The following is an 18,708-nucleotide window of genomic DNA, read 5'->3' on the forward strand; positions in this document are numbered from 1 at the left end:
CACTGTCACTGAAAGGTATTTCAATCTACAGACCGTCCACGCCTATTTATAGTCATCTATGGGAGATTTCGTGACAGTTTCAAACGCATTGCTCCAGGTCACAGAGCGAACTACCGCCTCCAGCCTCGAGATGGTTCCCTTGGTCAAGTCTGAGCCCGTGGCCAGGACCGAGGGGAAACTCCTGGCTGCGCTCCTCGTTTTCTGTGGCCAAGGGCTGCCTTGCAGGACTGGAGCCACTCTCAGTGTCAGCTCTTTTACATGGATTTCAGATCCGCTTTGTGGCACTGGTTCTGTGTGCACAAAGCTGTGTACACAAGCCTATTCTATAACCAAACATCACTTCTGACTTTCTCCTCAATTTCTCTCAGGAGCAGAGGGCAAAGCGGAGGAACCCCACGGGCTGCTGCTGCTGCTCGGCAGGTGTGTATGGGCCCTGCTCAGCAGGGTAGCAGAAACCAAAGTGCAAAGACACCAGAAAAATTGAAAAAAAGCCATAACCTACTCATGTAACCAAGCAGCAAGGAGATAATTAAAAAATAAGCAAACAGTGCCTAGTTTACACTTGTCTGTCAGTAGGAGGTTGTAGTGAGGTGGGTATTGATCTCTTCTCCCAGCAAACAGCAGTAGGACAAGAGGGCACAGTCTTAAGCTGCACCAGGAAAGGTTTAGGTTGGACATTTGGAAGAAATTCTTTACAGAGAGAGTGATCAGACATTGGAATGGGCTGCCCAGGGAGGTGGTGGAGTCACCATCCCTGGAGGTATTTAGGAAGAGACTGGATGTGGCACTTAGTCCCATGGTCTAGTAGACAAGGTGGTGTTGGGTCAAAGGTTGGACTCGATGATCTCAGAAGTGTTTACCAACCTAATCGATTCTGTGAGTTGCGGCAGTACTGCACAGTGACTCCATGGTGCTACTTCGACCAAAGCCCAGGAAACACAGTAACCTACATCTTGGGAGTGAGTATATGGTCACTTCAGAAACAAGCCCACGAACCCAGTGACCAACGGGTGATCACCCACGGGAGCCCGGCGTGGCCGTCGGGAGCCGGCCCTCCCTGTTAGGGGAGGATCCCTGAGCGGGGAGCGCCGCGGGGATGGCGAGGGCGGCGGCGGGGCCGGAGCGGCGGCGGGCGGGCCCGTGAAGGAGGAGAAGGAGAAGGAGGAGGAGGAGGAAGAAGAAGAGGCGGAAGAGGCGGCGGGCGATGGCCGGGGCGCTGCTCCGCGGGGTGCGGCGCTTCCCCTGGCTCTGCAACGTGCTGCTCTACGGGGGGCTGTTCGCGGCGGGGGACGCGGCGCAGCAGCTGCTGCGGCGGCGGGGGGGACACCCGCCCGACTGGGCACAGACGCGGCGAGTGGCGCTGGTGGCCCTCGCCTTCCACGGCAACTTCAGCTACGTGTGGCTGCGGGCGCTGGAGCGGGCGCTGCCCGGCCGCCGCCCGCCCGCCGTGCTCGGCAAGGTGCTCTGCGACCAGCTCCTGGGAGCGCCCGTCGCCGTGCTCGCCTTCTACACGGGTGAGTGCGGCCGTGCCGGGGGTGTCCATCGCAGAACCCCGCGGGATCGTCCTGGGGAGCGGGGCTTTGCCCCAGTAGGACGGCGTGGTTGGGTACCCCCCTCCCGCGGCCCCAGGAGGCCGGTGCAGGGTGCGCGGTCCCTGGGCGGGGATGGATGCGCTCGGAGCTGGGGACGCGGCTGGGGACCCGAGGATGCTGAACCGCCCGTGGCACTTCAGAGCTTTAGATGAGGCGGTGCTGGGCCGAAGGGGAGTCCTGCCATGGGCTCGGTTGGGCCTGTAGCTTTTAACTAGCGACAATTGTACCACCCATGCCTGCTTGAATTGCTCTGCTCTGCTATGTTCTCGACATTATTTCCAAAACATCTCCAACTCATTTCCAAAACACAACGGTAAATGTCAGGAAATACTATAGTTCAGCAAATAAACTGTACCAGCTTCTGCTGTGAGAATATATAGAAATACAGCATGCTACTGATGGATAATCTCAAAAGCTAAGTAAGAAGAGGCTTTAAAAAAGACTAGTATCAATTTCAAAAATATGAGGGAATAAGAAAAGAGGTGAGACTAGTGTAATTAAATGCTCTCATTTGACTTCATGTGGAAGAAGAGCAAGACAGGCCCTTATTTTGTCTGGTTTTGGGAGATCTGCATTCTATGACCCCATCAGGGAAATCATTCAGTTTGTGAGTGAAGAGAAATGAAGCAAAGAAAGAAGTCAAATGCCAGATCCTTACTCTCAAAATCTTATCTGTCTGTGTCAGAACCTGAGCAGAGAATTGCCCAAAGGCCAGAAGGATCTGAAGGACCACAAAAAGGATGATAAAAATCCCTAACTCGGGTAGCAGTAAAATAATGGATCCATTGAGAGATACCGATAACCCCATGGGATGCAAATACCTAACAGGATCCCTCAGTTGGACTAAGCAGCTTTGGGTCTCTGCTTATGCACGAATGTGTAGCTTTTGATTTTAGACTGACTTGTTGAAAGCATGTTGTCTAATACCTTTTCCAAATATAGGTCACAGCTTCCAGTTGAGGTGGGTGGTCTTTGAAGAGCTGCTACACCTTTTAGAAGGATGTAGTCTTAATTTGATATCTGAAGATTCCCTTTGTATGAAGTATCAGTTAAAGAGTTCAAAATAATAAACCCTTTAAACAGTATTTCATGTAATGGGAATTCACTCAGTTGATTTATTTCTGTTTGTATGTATCTACTATGTCATTTCAAGTCATATTGCTTTTCTGTTGGTCCTGGGTGTAATGATGGGAGCCTGTTGTGAGTTTGTGCTTTCCTAGAACCAAGAGGAGTTTGGATCAGAGTGGTCAAAATTAAACAAAAAAAATTAGGTACCCTTTTCCACTGACTTCAACTGGTCTGTAGGCACCTGAACTCCTTCCAGAGTCTGAGCCTCTTCTGGCAATTCAACAATGTGCACAATGCCTTATTCTCTCTCTCATGAGTGTGAAAGGTACTTTAATTCTCTCTGTTCCTCCACCATATCACTGGTGCATGATGTGGCAGAGGAACAGATACAGTATATCCCAGCTGATCTGTGGGGTCAGTGCTGACAGTCAAGTCAATAGGTAGGAGTTATAAGGTAGCACTATCAGGTAACCGGAATGTTTTTCTTTGTAATGGTACCAGCTTTTCTTTCAAAGCTATTGTAATATATTCTGAGGAGGGTTTAGTGTGTCATTGAAAAAAATGAACATTTCATTTTTGCATTATTTCTGATTGTTGTAAATATTTTGCCACTAGGTATGAGCATCCTTCAGAGGAAAGAGGACATCTTTTCAGACTGTAAAAAGAAATTTTGGAATACGTATAAGGTGAGGCAAGTAATTTGCTTATCTCGCAGCTAAGGAAAAAAATGGATAAAATATTTAAAATATTCCTTCCTCCAACACTGTTTTTTCCTCTTTTCTCTCACTCCACTATTTGATTATGTGTAGAAAGTTTAAGTACCAGCAGCCATGTGAAGTAAGGGCAGTCTGGAGCAGGCACTGCTGCCAGATGGGTGAAATTATGCCATTTAAACAATGTCCAGTGTTTATATACATAACCCTTGCACCCAGCTCTGTTTGAATGACAGCCCTGCAATACAACACCGATTCAGGTTGTACTACCTTTTGTCTTAAGAAGAACCCCCACACCAGTGTTCAGTTAGGAAGAGTATTGACAACGCTTACATGCACACCTGTTAAATCATTAGTTATAGAGACATCTTTAGGAATCATTTTTAGCCTGTACTTTTCAGTGACAATCTTCTCACTTTCAGAAGCACAACCCCTTGTTTTAAGAAGACTTTGTTATAAGCAGCTGGCTTTGATTTGAATTTCTGCATACACAAGAAAAAATTATCTGTGCTACCTCAGAGCTGAGCAAGCTAAGAATGTTAAAGATTTCTCAGATGCAAGAGGAATTAATTGAGAGATCAGCACCAAGTAATGTAATAGAAGGAGAAAATGTGATGCAATGTGAATTTATCTTCATATTCTGGAACTATATAGGTAGGATAGAAAAGGATTATTTTTATTCCTCTGGAGGATGATTCTAAAAGCAGTGCCCACTATATCCTATCAAAACATAAGGTTTCTGTTGACCTGATGTTCTGTGAGTAAATTATCCATTGATTTTTCTAAATATGCCTTACATGTATGAGTAAGTAGAAGGAGCATTGCAAGTGTGAAATAAATAGTGTTCAGTGGTATTTTTCATTAATGGCTGAAACAAATGTTCACACATTTAAACATTTGTTCACCCATCTGGTAAATGTGCATATTGTGTCTGGTGTCAGCTGACTGTGAAGACTTAACTGTGCTTAGAGTTTTGTATTTAAAATGAGTTAGAATGATGTGTTCAAAAAACTCACAGCATAGAGGCTCATGATTAGGAATTTAATATGGCAACCTTAAGTTAAGCAACTTCATTTGCAATTAAACTGCTTTTATTAACTTTCCTCAAATACGTGTCAGTCATCACTAAATGTGGTAAGAAAAAATGAGTTGTTGCAGTTGAAATCCGTAAGAATAACAAATTATTCATTTTCATTTCAGACAGGACTGATGTACTGGCCTTTTGTGCAGGTGAGTTCTCAAGGTGACTGCGTGGCCTTTCTTTCCCATAAAAGCCAATCCCTCGCAGCCACAGTGTGTCTGACCCCGGGAGAAGTCAGTGGAGTTGTGGGGTGTGTAGGTGCAGGACCTAACGATGCCTGGGGCACTAACTGAGCTCTCTCTCCTTCCAACACAGCTCTCAAACTTCATTTTGATCCCTGTTCACCTGAGAACAGCTTACACTGGGCTCTGTGGCTTTGTGTGGGCTTCCTTCATTTGCTTTTCCCAACAGAGTGGAGATGGCACAGCAAAATCAGCATTTATGTGGCTCCAAGGAGAGAAGGTCAATGCAGATGAAGAACCATCAGAGAAAAAAGAACTTTAATTCTGAACACATTCTAAATTGCTGAACTGGGCTTATGGAAGTCGGTAAATCACAGTGCAGCCTCACTGCTGTGTTTAAAATAAACAGTTATCTCAACATTTGGTGGTTAGTATAAGCAGTGGAACAGTTTGTCTTTGTGCCTGTTTATTTTTCATAAAAGAGGCCAGTTGTATATTGACATTTAATTATTTTCATGCTGTCATCCCATCTCATCTGGGAACAACTGACTTGCAGGGCAATGTAAGCATTTGCACATAATGTCAGACTGCCTCACTGGGGAGAAATATTAACTGTAATTTAATTTTCAAGCAACTTGTAATTGCTAGAAAAAGGGGAATAGAACATTAAATCATCAGTTGTCGGACTTGACAATTGTTATCAATGCAAGGTTGCTTTTGCAGAACAAAATTTAATGGATTCCATATCTAAAAAGTGGCATTGAATCTGTTTTATTGAGTGAAAATGAAAGTGCTGTGTTTGTAGGGCCCACTTTTCTATGGGGTTGACTTGTTTTATTCTACATGAATATTTATACAGCAAATTAATTATTTAATAGAATGTACAAACCTGAACTATATTTCTACATGTTTTATCTTAACTGTGAGAATAAAGGTAACTAACTTTGGTCAGAGATAACTAACTTTTGGGCTGGATGCTGCATATTGACCCTTGGGGGAAGCATCAGTCATGAGCAGCTCCTACAGGATGGAACCTGACTAAGCCCTGCAGTGAGCTTTTGTTCTGTGTGCCAACAACTGCTTCCTTTGCCCCCCAAGGGTCAAAGTATAGAAGTTTTGAAAGTATAGGAGTATAGAAGTACGTGGGAGTCTTGACTCCTCCACTCTTCTCAACTGTTTCATTATACTGAAGATATAATTAAGATTTTGAAGAGAAAGAGCACGGGAAGGAAGGTAACATGAATGCCAGAATTCATCTCAAAACAATCCAGCTTTATATAAGGAACTTTCATTTCTTCCTTAAATGGTTTTTAAACATTCCTACTCATAAAAGACCCTGGGTAACTATACGTAGAAGACTAGGAGAAGGTGAAAATTAATTATAGATCTGCTTTGTCAGCTTGAGGATCAGGTCTGGATACGGGTATTTTTTCAGTGTGCATATGTATCTCAGAACAGGAACTGTGCAAATTTCTGTGATTGCAGGAAGCTGAAATCAGGCCAGTAAAGCAGCCCTTGGTATATTAGAGTGGGATTTTATGCCTTGAAGTTACTAAATTGTAAGCTTGAAACAGTATCTGATTTAATGCATTTGATTGGAAAGAGAGGACTCAACCCTCTGTTACAATAATGATAAACCAGTTGGAGGAAGGTTTCAATTCCTCAGGCTTGTCTAAGCAGTGTCCCAAAGCCTGCTTAGGCTATATATATACATTCCTTTGGCCAGCAGCTGTACTACTTTATATATTTCTAACAATTATTTGTCACTGTAGGAGCCCAATGCTGCTTAGCTGAGACAGGGAAAGGGATCATGCAAGCACTGCCTCATCTATTTCAGTAAAATCAACTTGTTTAGCATAACCCTGTGGTCAAGAGTGATGCAAAGTACCCATATGGCCTTGACTACAGGACTGCAGCAGTGGGAGAAGGGCAGATGGCAGGGGGCTGCTTCTGCACTCTGTTTTGCTGGCAGACAAGTGGAGGACCTCTCAGGATAGAAAAGTAGAAAAGTCACAGCAATTCCATCTTCAGCTGCACAGGGAGATGTGGAAGAGCACACCTGCCTGCAAGCTTAAGGTGGAATTAATTTTACTTGACTTTTGACACCTGTAGTCTGGACATTTCAATTTGGCTGATCAGGTTGAGCTCTGTACAAGGAATTGGGCACTTCAAGGGTCTGTGTCTTTCTGTCTGTAACACAGAGGCTCCGACAACTGGCTGCTGTGTCAGTAGCTTCATGGTAGATGCTTACATTTGGTGAGTTGGATTCCCCTGCTGGGTGTTGCTGCATGAATCCCATGGTGTGAATTGAGCAGTCCTGATGCTGGACATCCCAGTAGGAGCAGGAATCCACAGAGGAGCTAACAGCATTTTGTCTGTTTATTTAAAAAATGAATGAACAGATGTTTCAGACAACTATAGCTGTTAAATTGTTCTTGTGCATATAAAGTCCTCAGTATAAAGAAGCAATTTCAGTAGTGGGTTTTTTTCTGTTGGTATTTTTAGGGTCAGACTAGTATTTTGAAATCTGTTCTATTCACTAAGAGTTAAAAGTTTTGGTTAAGGTGTGCTAATTAAGTATTTAACTTTTTTTTAATGGATGCTATTTATTTTCACTTCTGCTGGTGCCTTAAGTGTTTAATAGAATTCACTTGGAGAAGGGAACTGGAAAATAATGACATTACAAGGAGAGTGAAATGATGTTGATTTGCTGTAAGGAGTGTGCGATGTTCTTCTGAAACTAAGAGCAAAAAATCCTGCTTTGTGGGTATAACTGGTAAAACCTAATCCCCAGGTGAATCAAGATTTTATAACTGTTCTCGTGATCTGTATAATTCTGATGTCTTTTTCATCAGAACTAATGAATGGGAAGATCCATCTTTTATTTTAAATGGCTTAAGAGCTTATGCAAGCTGTGCTTTATTGCTGTTTGCTTTTGTGCTGCCAGCTTTTTGCTTGGGAATTTGAGCTAAATCCTGCTTTGTCTTCAAGTTTCTCTGGCTGTGGGCTTCAGGATTTCTCTCCATATACTTGAAGTACATTTCTCTCCATATACTTGAAGTACACTCCTTTCATGTAATGGAAGCCTGTGGCTCTTATATTTCAGGAGACTTTAGATCCTGCAAAATCCTTTCATTCCCTCCATTTCTCTTGTTGACAGTTAAGTAGCCCAAGTCCCTTTTCACATTAAAAAAATTTTTTGTTTTCTTTTACTTATGAGCACTGATTGGTCTTACAAACTTTTCAGACCCACATAATGCAAAACAATGAAGCTGTGTTGGGCCAAATTCTCAGTGTGCATAAATTAATGCACCTTCTAAAGATTTTCTTCCTGTCAGTTTAGTCTGAGGGCCTAATCCCTTGGTTGTTAGAGGTTTCATTATTTCTTGGCACTTTTTTGGTTTAGAAGATTAATTTCACAGAATAACAGAATGGCTGAGGTTGGAAAGGACCTGTGGATGCCCAGGCCAGGTCATCTAGTCCAACCCTATTTGATACATATGTAAACTTCTGTTTTCTTCTAGTAATTCAGTAATTTCTTGAGGGGGAAGATGGGTGAGACTTGTCCTAATGTCTCTCTGCCACCCTTTCAAAAACAGTTATACAGGCTTTATGACTATTTCAAGGAATTGCACTGATCTTACTGCCAGCTGAACATGCAGATTCCCATAACCAGGAGGATGAACAGAATTATACATCACATGGGTGCTCAGGAAGGAGGGAACACACTGCCAGTACCTATAGGCCTGCAGTCACGTCATATTTTTATGTTGTGGATCCTTTCTAAGAGCAAATGGGATGAGAAGACTTTTATATCAGGCTCAGTCCCAGCTTCATGTAATTCTGGATGGCTGTAGAGATGTAGAGTCTGGATTTGATAAAATGAGAATTTCAAAATGTATTTTTCTACTGCAAATCTTTTATGCAAATGAACCTTCTGTGCTTACTAGTATGTAAAATACATCCTTCTAGGCTTGGAAAATTCACCAGAAGGCCTCTGTCTTTCTCACACCAGAAGCGACCACCCAGTAACAGCATAAAATAACCAGTTTCATACTGCAGCAAAGGTGAAACTGCCTGCAGTTTGTTACCATATCTGATGTGTTAAGTTCTCTGTATAGCACAACCTTTGAAATCTATGCAGCCTCAGCCTTCCAATTCTCTGCTGTAAGTGCCAATGCTTCCTGCTCGTGCTGCCTCCTCTACTGCTACTGCCAATCCAGTGAGATGTGCAAGAAATACTTGAATTTTACTAAATTTCAAGTTGACTGAAATTGTCTGTGTTTTTGCAAAGGCTTAATAAACATTAAATGCTCTTCTTTGGCTCTGTCTGTCTTTAACTAGTATGTGTATAAACAGATACAAGCCAGATCTTATATAAAGTTTTTGTGGGATCTTCATGAACTACATGCAGCAAAAGCTCAGTTCGAAGTCATAGGCCCTAACACAGCAGCAGAGTATAAAATAAGCTGGGAATGTTCACTCCCTTTAAAGGTTAGTTACATACATTGTCATCTGCCACTTCTAAGCAAATTTAGAATAGAACTCCCGTCTTCAAAGCCTTATGCTGAAGCTGGTGGACTTAATTTCTCTTTTATTAAAAAGAGGTAAAATCATGATGTAATTATATGTTTAGATGATTAATATATTTGCAGAAGGAACTGATGAATTCAGGCAGGAAAAAGATGTAAAAAACTTTTAAAGAGGACAGAGGTTAGCAATGAGGTCCTTACTGAGGGACTTCACTCAGTGTAGTTTGTGTGGGATACTCTTGGGAAGGAAATAGGTCAGAAGATTTGAGGCTGAAGGAAGTAATGTATTCCACAACTGGAAGAGAGACACCACCTCCATTCCCTGCTGCAACTTCTTTTATATTTAGAATGAGGAGGAAGCTTTATGGAAACATTTCAAGTTGAAAAATTCTGTTTCATAGATTTCATGGCCAACAGGGAGAAAAAAGATCATTCAGTCTGAATCTTTGCATAATGCAAAGCAAAGAGTTCTTCCTGAATCAAGCCAGTGATGTCAAGTCTCATGCCATCTTTTAGAAACATATCCAAGGACTTCATGTAACAGAGGATCTTCTGCATCTCTAAGAAATTATTTATGTATTTTTATGAAATTTCATTATATATCTAAATCAATTTAGCCTTAATATTCTAATAAGATGTTACTCCCTTTCTGACAAGATTTAAAGGCTTAGCACGCAAAGCCCTCTGTATGCATATAGTGGTAAACAAAGGTTTTATTTATTCCTTGGAAAAACTGTAATAGCTTTAGCTCTGTTAGCCCTATGCTAAATCATTCTTCGAGCTCATTTGTGAACCCTTTTTTGCTGTGCAATTTCTAATTCTAAATGTAGACAGTAACACTATTAATCCCAGTGACTGTTTCACATATGTCTCAGAAAATATTTTTTGTATTTCTGCTTAATATTTCTGTGCTCAAACAGCCAAGGACAGTATGTGCTCTCTTCACTTCGAAGTTGAACTGAGAATTCACATGCAATTGCCAGTCCACCATGATCAAAGTTACTGTAATCCATTTTAAACAAGAACACAGAATGCAGATAACGTGTTGCATACATTTTTCAACATCATCCACCCTAACCAGCACTGCCTTCCCTTTTTTTTTTTGCAGTTTATTACTTAATGTGGTAATGGCCAAAAGTCTTGCACCTTCTATCCATATAGAAAAACAGATTTCAGTGCAAAGGATATAGGAAATGATATCATTCCCCTCTGTGCAACACTAGTATCAATTACGCATTTTGTGCTGACAGAAGCCTCAGGACCGGAAGAGCCTAATGAGGTGTGAAGTATGATCTGAACTGACACTGTCAAGGACAGCTCTGCTGTAGCAGGGGGTACCTGAGAGAACTTCAGAAACTGAATAATGGGTGGGTTTGTTCGCTATGTGCAGGGGAAGCCTGTTGTGAAGTGGGGCTGTAAAACAACAGGGTAAAAGTGACAGCAGGGCAGAGTCTGTGCACACACTGTGGGTTTTGTAAGTGATATCATGTGGGACACTTGTGCAAATGCTCCCTCTGCCAGGAGAAGACCTTAAATGTGGGATATTGATGCAGTCACCTTTTTCCATTTTATACTATCAAGACCAATAAAATCAAAGAGACACCAAGAGGTGCATGGATATATAGCCTAGTAGGTAGTTCAGTCACCAGAGATATAGGGACAATGGGAGCTGAATGGGAATGAGAACTGTTCCCCAGTTCTGTTACTGCACTTTATCCAGTTACAACAGAAGTAAAAGGCATCAGCACTCAGATGGCTGTGAGAAACACAGGGTTTGGCCCATATGGACTCACAAACCACGCACACAAAGTTCTGCACCACGTGAGATCCTTTATCTGTGGAGGAAGTGTCAGCTTTATTCCGAATTGTGTGTCCTTTTACAGGGTATAAGTTGTTACAACATTCTACTCAGGAATCAGCATGTAAGTAAATATCTCACTGTAAGTGAGATGTGCACTTAGTGTGTGCATACATAAGAATAAACCCTCACATTATTATTTCTGTGATTTGTCAGGAAAGCAGCTTTCCTCTCATTGCATAAATATTCAGGAAAGAAAAATACAATCTTTTGGTGATTTCTTTTTCCACCTCTAGTTTGCTTTCCCCTGTTCTAGGCTGGCCTGGAGATATCTACCTCTGAAAGACTGGTCCCCTGTAGTATTGTTATCTTACCATTGCTTACACCTCTCTGTGAAGTAAAAACCACCTTTACTTATCTACTGAGGGTGTTCAGCTGCTTCCATTTCATGCATCACATACTTTTACATCCAAAATATAACAAGACTGTTAACTGCAGCTGATTAGCCATGACAAGCCAGTGACACTGAAGGATTTTGCATTAGTTCAATGTCGAGTTCAGAATGGTCATCATACAGTAATGAATTATTATGTGTTCATAATTACACCTGATACATTATGGCAATTACCTATACAGTGTTTTGCTTACTCTTTTGGGGTAAAAATTGAAAAAGCATTAGAACACAGGTACAAATATAGAGAGAAATTCAAGTCATAAAGAATTCAGGGGTGTGACATTATAGCTTCCAGTTCCAGTGAGGAGGCAGTGAAATGGTCCACCTGCCTGTTGGGATTCAGAGGTAGTGGAGCATGGACACTGCCCAGGAACATGCGTCAGCAGACACTGACACAGTGTTTTTGTGTGGCTCACAGCTTGTAAGCAGTTTTGAGCTCTTTGTGAAAGACGCAAACTTGTGTAGGTAAAATGGAAGCTTACAGAAAGTCACCTTTACATTTTGGAGTAAGGGAAATGAGGACAGGCTCAGGCCCTGAGAGAGCTGTGCTTGGGGGTGTATGCTGCTGTGTTAGCAAAATCTACACAGTATGTTTATTATTTCAAAATGGACATGCCCACATACACACTGAAATATTACTTATTGTCTGCTGTGTTTGCAAGTCTCCTAAAATGGCCCAGACCAATTTATTTCAACATCTAAATGTACTGAACTCAAACATCTATTTTTCTATGTAGCTATGGCCACCCATCACTGATGCAAAAGCCACCTGCACAGTGACTCACCTGCACAACAGTCAGTCCAGTCATACCACTCGACTTGGCTACAAATGCCAAAAATAAGACTCTTACATGGGCGACTTCACTCCCATGGTATTAGTAATGTGTCTGACGGATGCTATAACAACCTTTTCTGTAAAATTTGTACCTTTAAGGGACAGTGAATGTAGAAAGAGTTTACTAAGACAAAAATAAAATGGGAAGGAGAAGAGTTTAGAGAAGTATGTATCTGAAATCTGTGTTATGGTCACAACTCCAGCTATTGGAGTGTACAGGTTGTTTCCATTCTTTTTACCAGACATTTATGCCCTGTCTCTTCTGCTACTGCACCTCCTGAATTTGTGCTGTGTTTTCTGGCCTTCTAAACTGAAAATAGCCAAGATAAATCTAAATAAGCGGAAAGCACTGTGCCAGCTTTTGTGGTCTCTATTACTCACCTCTCAGGAACGTTTGCAAATAGGCTCAGTTCAGGCACAGAGACTGTCAAACACAGACACTTAAAAACTTGGCACAGCTGAGCATAAGCCATTGATTTATCAGTTCAATTTTACCTGAACTGTGTTTTAAACTGGCCAAATGTTTAAGAAGCTGTGTCCAGCCCACACTGTGTCTCAGGAGCTCCGTCCTGCAAGGCTCTATCTTGATTTGAGAGAGAAAAGTGATTAAGTACTCCTCCTCCTTAGAGTTATCTAAATATTTGCTGGATCAGACTCAGCTTCACACGATACATCTCCAAATTTGGATAAGAGATAGGTGGCCAGATACTGTAGCTCCAGTGCTGCCAGTTAACATTTATTGCACACAAGAAAATTCCCCTGGAAAAAGTTTCTAGGACACAAAGTATCTCAGTACCTCAGTATAGTTCGACCCAGACCGTGTGAACCATGTCATATCTCACACATAACTAGTGGCACACTGTTCACTAAAATATGCCATTAAATGTTTGTCTTTTGCTTCCATAGCTCTATTAGAAATTCAGCTTTGTAGATGCAGTAAATTCAATATGCAGCCAATTTTTTCTGTGTGCATGTTTGATGAAATGGTTGATGACATGTAGAGAACAGCACTACATGCATACAATATTTCACATGGAAACATTTTTAAAATTAAAAGATCACAATAAGATGACATTTAACCGGTGTTTGGGTGGAAATACTTATGAACACTCAAACATTTGTATCACTGTCAGACCTCAGACTCATGACATTAATTCAAGGCATCTCATTTGCCTTATAACAAGCTCATTAGAATGCCCTGCTTACCTGCAATGCTCTCTGCTTTTAGGCTACAGATGCACTTTTCTAACCTGATAGAGATGTAGGGTAGCTGTGGAAAAGGACCAACATCCCAGTTACTTTACTGCAACTATTGTGAATTGCTTGTGAAGTTACCTTATCCTAAAATTTATATTTTTAAAGAAACGATTGATATATGGGTAGGCTGTAATTCCAAATAAATAAGTATAAAAAGGGCAGTAATTGAACATGAGCTAGGATTCACAAAAAAGGGAGCAATATAATAAGGATATGCATTGGCTTATGTGTCCAGGCCCTCATTCTGCAGTTGTACAGCAGATTCTCTTTCAAGTGCAGAGTGGCAGAGCCCAGGCTTCTGAGAACTCTTTCATGCTAGTACTAAATTGAGGGTGGAAGCTTACAGAAAGAAATTATTTTCTGTATCAAGGATCTTCCTGTAACTTTTAGTTATCCCCCTCTTTTTAATTAGATCATGTTTAATTATGGCTCTTTGAAAAGCAAATTAGTTTTACTCTTGTCTAATACTGATCTTTTAGGAATAATGATAATATAAATATTTAAGATATATACTTAGAATGATACAGACTTGATTTTTTTTTTTTTTGGTGATAGCTTGAATTATGGGATTATGGCAACTCCTCCGGTACAGAAATGTTCTGAAATAAGACTTCGTGTTTAACAAAACATTACAGGACAAATTTATGAAAGTCCCACAACCTGTGCTATGCAAACTACGAACTTACATGAGCACAGTGCCCCTTCTGTTCCTTCTAGATATGGATCTGGGCATTTATGCCTACAAAGTGGAATAACTGTGCATAATACACATGATTTCATTTTGTTTCATCAGCTAAGTTGCAAGGTTTGATTATAATGATAAATCAATTAAAAACTTGGGCAGAATTTTAATACTGTTATTTTTGGTCTTGAAAGATTAGCCTGTGTGATTAAGAACAACAACCCTGACTTTTATCTTCACTTGCAGCCCAACCCAGACCCACCTAGCACCTTTAGAAAATGCTTTTGATACACTAGATGTGCCCTCGAAGGTAAGAGAGCTCTGAGAACTTCAAGCTGAGAGATCTAAGATGCTTGAGAAGCTCCAGGAAAGCAAAGGCTGTTGTTCCCCAGCAGATTTACAAGCCATGCTGCCACAGGGACTTTGGCTGAGTAAAGTGTGTCTGTTGTTACACAGAGTGTCTCGTCTGCCACGGGCCATCCCTGATGTCTGATGGAGGCCAAAGAGCAAGAGGCAGGAGAGTGGATTTGCCAGCTGCTGCCGCCCAGCTATAGCTCCTGGTGGCAGGGCTTAGTGAGAAATGGGAACTAAAACCGTCAGGGGAAATTACTGCAAGAGCAAAGTGCACCTCTGTTTTTCTACCAGGCATAATCTTATGGGAGAGCAGTGAGAAGAGACCTGAATTTTTATATTTTCTTCCCTAACAGTGCTTTCAGCAGAAGAAAACCAGCCTTTGTGAGTAAAGGAATGCATTTATTTTGCTGAGGTGCACTGAAGGACCTCATCAGTAGAGGAGAAATTTAATTCCGCTTGCAAATGCAGCAGTAACAATGCTCCAGAGTCACAGTCACAAAAAATGCTAATCTTACAACATTAACAAAATAATTGATACATACTGAGGCCCTAGTCTGGCAAAAACTTTTGTGCAAAAGAAAAGCAGGACAGCTTCCACATACCTGCTCTTATGTGTAGCAGTCTGCAGAACTGGGCCCTTACTGGATTTTGTGACTTTTTGAAGTGGGCAGGTGATAACTTCCTAATTACTATAAATCACCTTATACATTCTTTGCTTTACATAAGCAAACTCTGTTCATCCAAGTTTCTAGCTAGTGGGTGTTTTTCGCCCATACTAACAAAAACAGAGCTTAAAATATTCAGCCTTTTCTAGGATCATTCCTCCATCTTCTAAACAATGTACTTGGATTGTAATAACCTAAAAAACTTGAAAGGATGGATTGAAGTTAAGATCCACCAAAAATTGGCCCTTCTCCCTGATCAGCCTGTCTCCCTTAGTCCCACTCTTATCCAGATCCCAGATGGACTCCTATTCCTCCCACACTTCTGCCAGTGAGTCAGTCCAGCCCACCCCAGCAGGCAGCTGCGCTGTCACCCAAAATCAGCTGTGCAGTGCTGCCACCAGTTTTCTGCTTGACTCACAGCTCTGTTTGGGCTCTGTCTCTAAAGGCCAAACCCAGCGAGGATGGAGCACTGCACAGACAACAAGAGCTGTTCCAGCATGTCTTGTGCTAAAACCATGGCACAACTCTGGGGAGCACAGCTGACAGAGAAAAAGACCTGAAGACCTCCTAAAACATTGTCCAACCCACTTTGCTAGCTAATTCCAATTCTCAGAAAGAAAAACAGAGAATTTTTCAGTTACAATTTTAAAAGCAATGTGGAGGTTTTCTCTCCTCCAACATGTGAAGCACTCCCCAAACAAAATTGTTCATGCAGTCGCATCAAAGTGTGTCAGTCCAATTGGTAAGTACATCACTGAATGCAGAGGTAGTACTTCTGAAGTGTTGATGATTGAAGGACAAGAAAAGGTTTGCAGGCAGAGGTAGGTGACAAACAAACAAGCTTTCCCAGTGTTCACCCAGTATGTGTTCAGCATTACCAGTACTCCATGATTCTTTATAAATCAGACAAAGAGTGCTAAACCCGTGATTTGCCGGGGCACTGGCCAACCTGCCCTAACTCCTGCATCATTGTCTTTATGTCAGAAATGATAGCACTCACAGTAAAGTGCAATGGGATCTCATCGGTAAAGGTACTTTCCAACTGTTAAATGCGGTTCAGGGATTTTATCCATACAAGCTTCTCTACAATAAAAGAAAAAAAATTAATAAGGACAATAGTTATCACCACACTTGTGCTTCCTGCAAAGTCATTGCCTTCTCCTCTAAGCAGCAAAGATGCATGCTTATGAAAAATACAAATGGTTATGAAAAATACAAATGGTTGTGAGAAATACGAAACCTCATAACTCGTTTGAGTGCTGTCCTCTGGCTTTCAGGAACACGATGCTGGAATGAGTGTCATTCCATTCAGTGCAGGACCTTCAGGAAAGCCAAAGGCTGCACGCACAGCAACCTGAGATGTGGTGTTAGACTACGAAAGCCATGAGTGGCTGTGGATTTTACCATTATTCCCCAGCGGCTCAGGCCAGAAGATGCGCTCAGTGCTGCACCGGCCACAAGATGGACAGTCCTCCCGTGCCCTGGAAGCGAGCGCATTTCCGAACTCTCGCCTTCCCGAGCGGTTCGGCTGTGGAATGGGAGCGCGCACCGCAGGGACAGGGATGGGCACGGTCAAACCCAGCCCCCCGTGGGCTCCGAGCCGACGGCAGCGCCACTGCGGGGGTCGCGCGTCCCCCGGGCGGGCAGGAGGGCGGGGCGGGGGTGCAGCATGTGCGGGCTGGCGGCGCTCGGCGCCGTGTCCCCGCTCCCCCGCCCAGCCCCGCACACTGAGCATGTGCGCGGAGCCCCTCCCGCCCCCGCCCGCGGGCCCCGCTCCGCGCAGGGAGCGCCGAGCCCCGCGCACGGACCGAGCGAGCGCCGAGCCCCGCACGGCCATGGAGCTCCGGAGATCCATCTCGGCCAGCGCGGAGGCCGAGAGACCCATGAGGCGCTACGGGGCAGTGGAGGAGACGGAGTGGAAGGCGGAGGCGCTGGGCAGAAGTGAGTGGGGGCCGCGGGTGCGGGTCCGACCGGGCGGTGCGGTGCTCCCGGCGCCGGGTCCGGCTGCTGTTTGCGGGGCGAAGCCGCCTCGGGCTTCTCGGGGAGGAAGGTTTGTGTGACCGTTTTGCCCTCTGGTGCTTCCCGAGGGAGCTGTGTCGGAGACAAACAGCTGTCGGAGGGTCAGGGCTGAGCCGCGGTGCAGCCCCGGGCGCTCCAGCCCTTCCTTGCGACACCGGTTGTTCGCTCGCTCCGCAAAGTGAAGCGGTGAGCGGGCGGCCGAGGAAGGATGACCGGGACGTTTGCTCTCCCCCGTTGTTTAGGTGGGATTTAATATATGGCTTTTCATGAATATTGCTGGTCTTTAATGTCTTTCACATTTGAGAAGCACGGACAGCAACTGCGATATTCCCTCTTGTTATCTCAGGCGGACGGTACAGCAATATAACACAGTTCACGCCTTCGGTGGCTACACTGTATTTATGAGCTCAACAAATGTTCTGTGCTGGAAGAGCTTTCTTGAAATCATAATTTTGCAGAAAGCAGCAACTGACATAACCTTTCCCAAGTGCCGATGAAAAGAGTAGTTAAAAAGACACATAGCTGCCAATTCGGGTTATCCATGGGACCTTGTTGTCTCTGAGATAGCAGCTGTTATTCTTTTATTGACAGAACTATCTTCTATACAACCTAATAAGCCTGTAAACCCCTTCTAATTTTCCAGATAACCACTGAGGCAAAAAATGTTGATAAGATTGTCACAAAAATCTGTGTACTAGTATTAAGAAAAATATTTTCTAAGTTTCATCAAGTGTTTGATTAGGTCACAGGGAAAAAAAGCTTTGTGCGTTATCTGTTGTGACACCTTCAGCTTGGCTGATACCGGGGTTGCTGATATTCTTGATTCCCCACCCGTCTTTTTCTGTGCATTGTGAAGTCTCACCTGGATGCTTTTAACATCTCATGGCTTTGCAGCACCTTGGGAGCAGATTTTAGCCAGTGCTTCTGCCATGTTCACTTTTCAGATACTGCTGTTTTCTGGAATGATACTTCACCTCTGGCTTCAGTTTTCCATGCATATGTCATTGTCTGCCCTATACTGATGACAGGGTGTAACTCTCCCACTCCGATGCTTCAGTTGCAGTGTTGGTTTTGTTGCAGTGCCTGGCATAGGTTCAGGACTGAGAAACTCCACACTTTCTAAAATGGAATTGGAGACTGAAATCACTGTTAACTGAGTTGGTTGAGTCAGACACATGCAACAGTTTTGCAGGTGCTCTGGCATGATACAGATGTGCTTTTCTTGTTCTCATAACTATGTCTGGTTCTGTTCCAGCACTCAGGAGCTGAGTGCAGTGCAGCACTTGTAATAATAATAATAACAAAATCTGGTAGGCTGAGGTGACAGAAGGGTTATGTCTTGCAAGCTTTGGACAAAAGATCATCTGTTTGGCAGAGGGCAATGCACAGGCTGAGTGGGAGACCCGATCTGCTCGAAAATATGTGCTCAGCATTGAGCTGCCACCCAAATCGCAGCTTGACCCGGCACCAGAATGG

The 18,708-nt window shown here is 43.1% G+C and overlaps 2 protein-coding genes across 2 annotated transcripts in view; both read left to right on the top strand.

Annotated features, from left to right (window-relative positions):
• The first annotated feature begins 900 nt into the window (after positions 1-900).
• On the top strand, positions 901-8,959 carry MPV17L (MPV17 mitochondrial inner membrane protein like). Its single transcript, XM_027743918.2, has 4 exons — positions 901-1,514; positions 3,276-3,346; positions 4,574-4,603; positions 4,770-8,959. The coding sequence occupies exons 1-4, from the start codon at positions 1,205-1,207 to the stop codon at positions 4,956-4,958; spliced, it is 600 nt and encodes a 199-aa protein (XP_027599719.1). The 5' UTR covers positions 901-1,204; the 3' UTR covers positions 4,959-8,959.
• Positions 8,960-16,955: 7,996 nt separating this feature from the next.
• BMERB1 (bMERB domain containing 1) overlaps positions 16,956-18,708 on the top strand; it is a 50,190-nt gene continuing 48,437 nt past the window's right edge. Inside the window, exon 1 of the mRNA XM_027743992.2 lies at positions 16,956-17,154. Within this exon, the coding sequence (XP_027599793.1) occupies positions 17,049-17,154 (106 nt within the window). The 5' untranslated portion in view covers positions 16,956-17,048. The remainder of the gene's footprint in view (positions 17,155-18,708) is intronic.

This window comes from Pipra filicauda, unplaced genomic scaffold (genome assembly GCF_003945595.2).
Source record: "Pipra filicauda isolate LSUMZ 115617 unplaced genomic scaffold, ASM394559v2 scaffold127_size2900866_pilon, whole genome shotgun sequence".
Lineage (NCBI taxonomy): Eukaryota > Metazoa > Chordata > Aves > Passeriformes > Pipridae > Pipra > Pipra filicauda.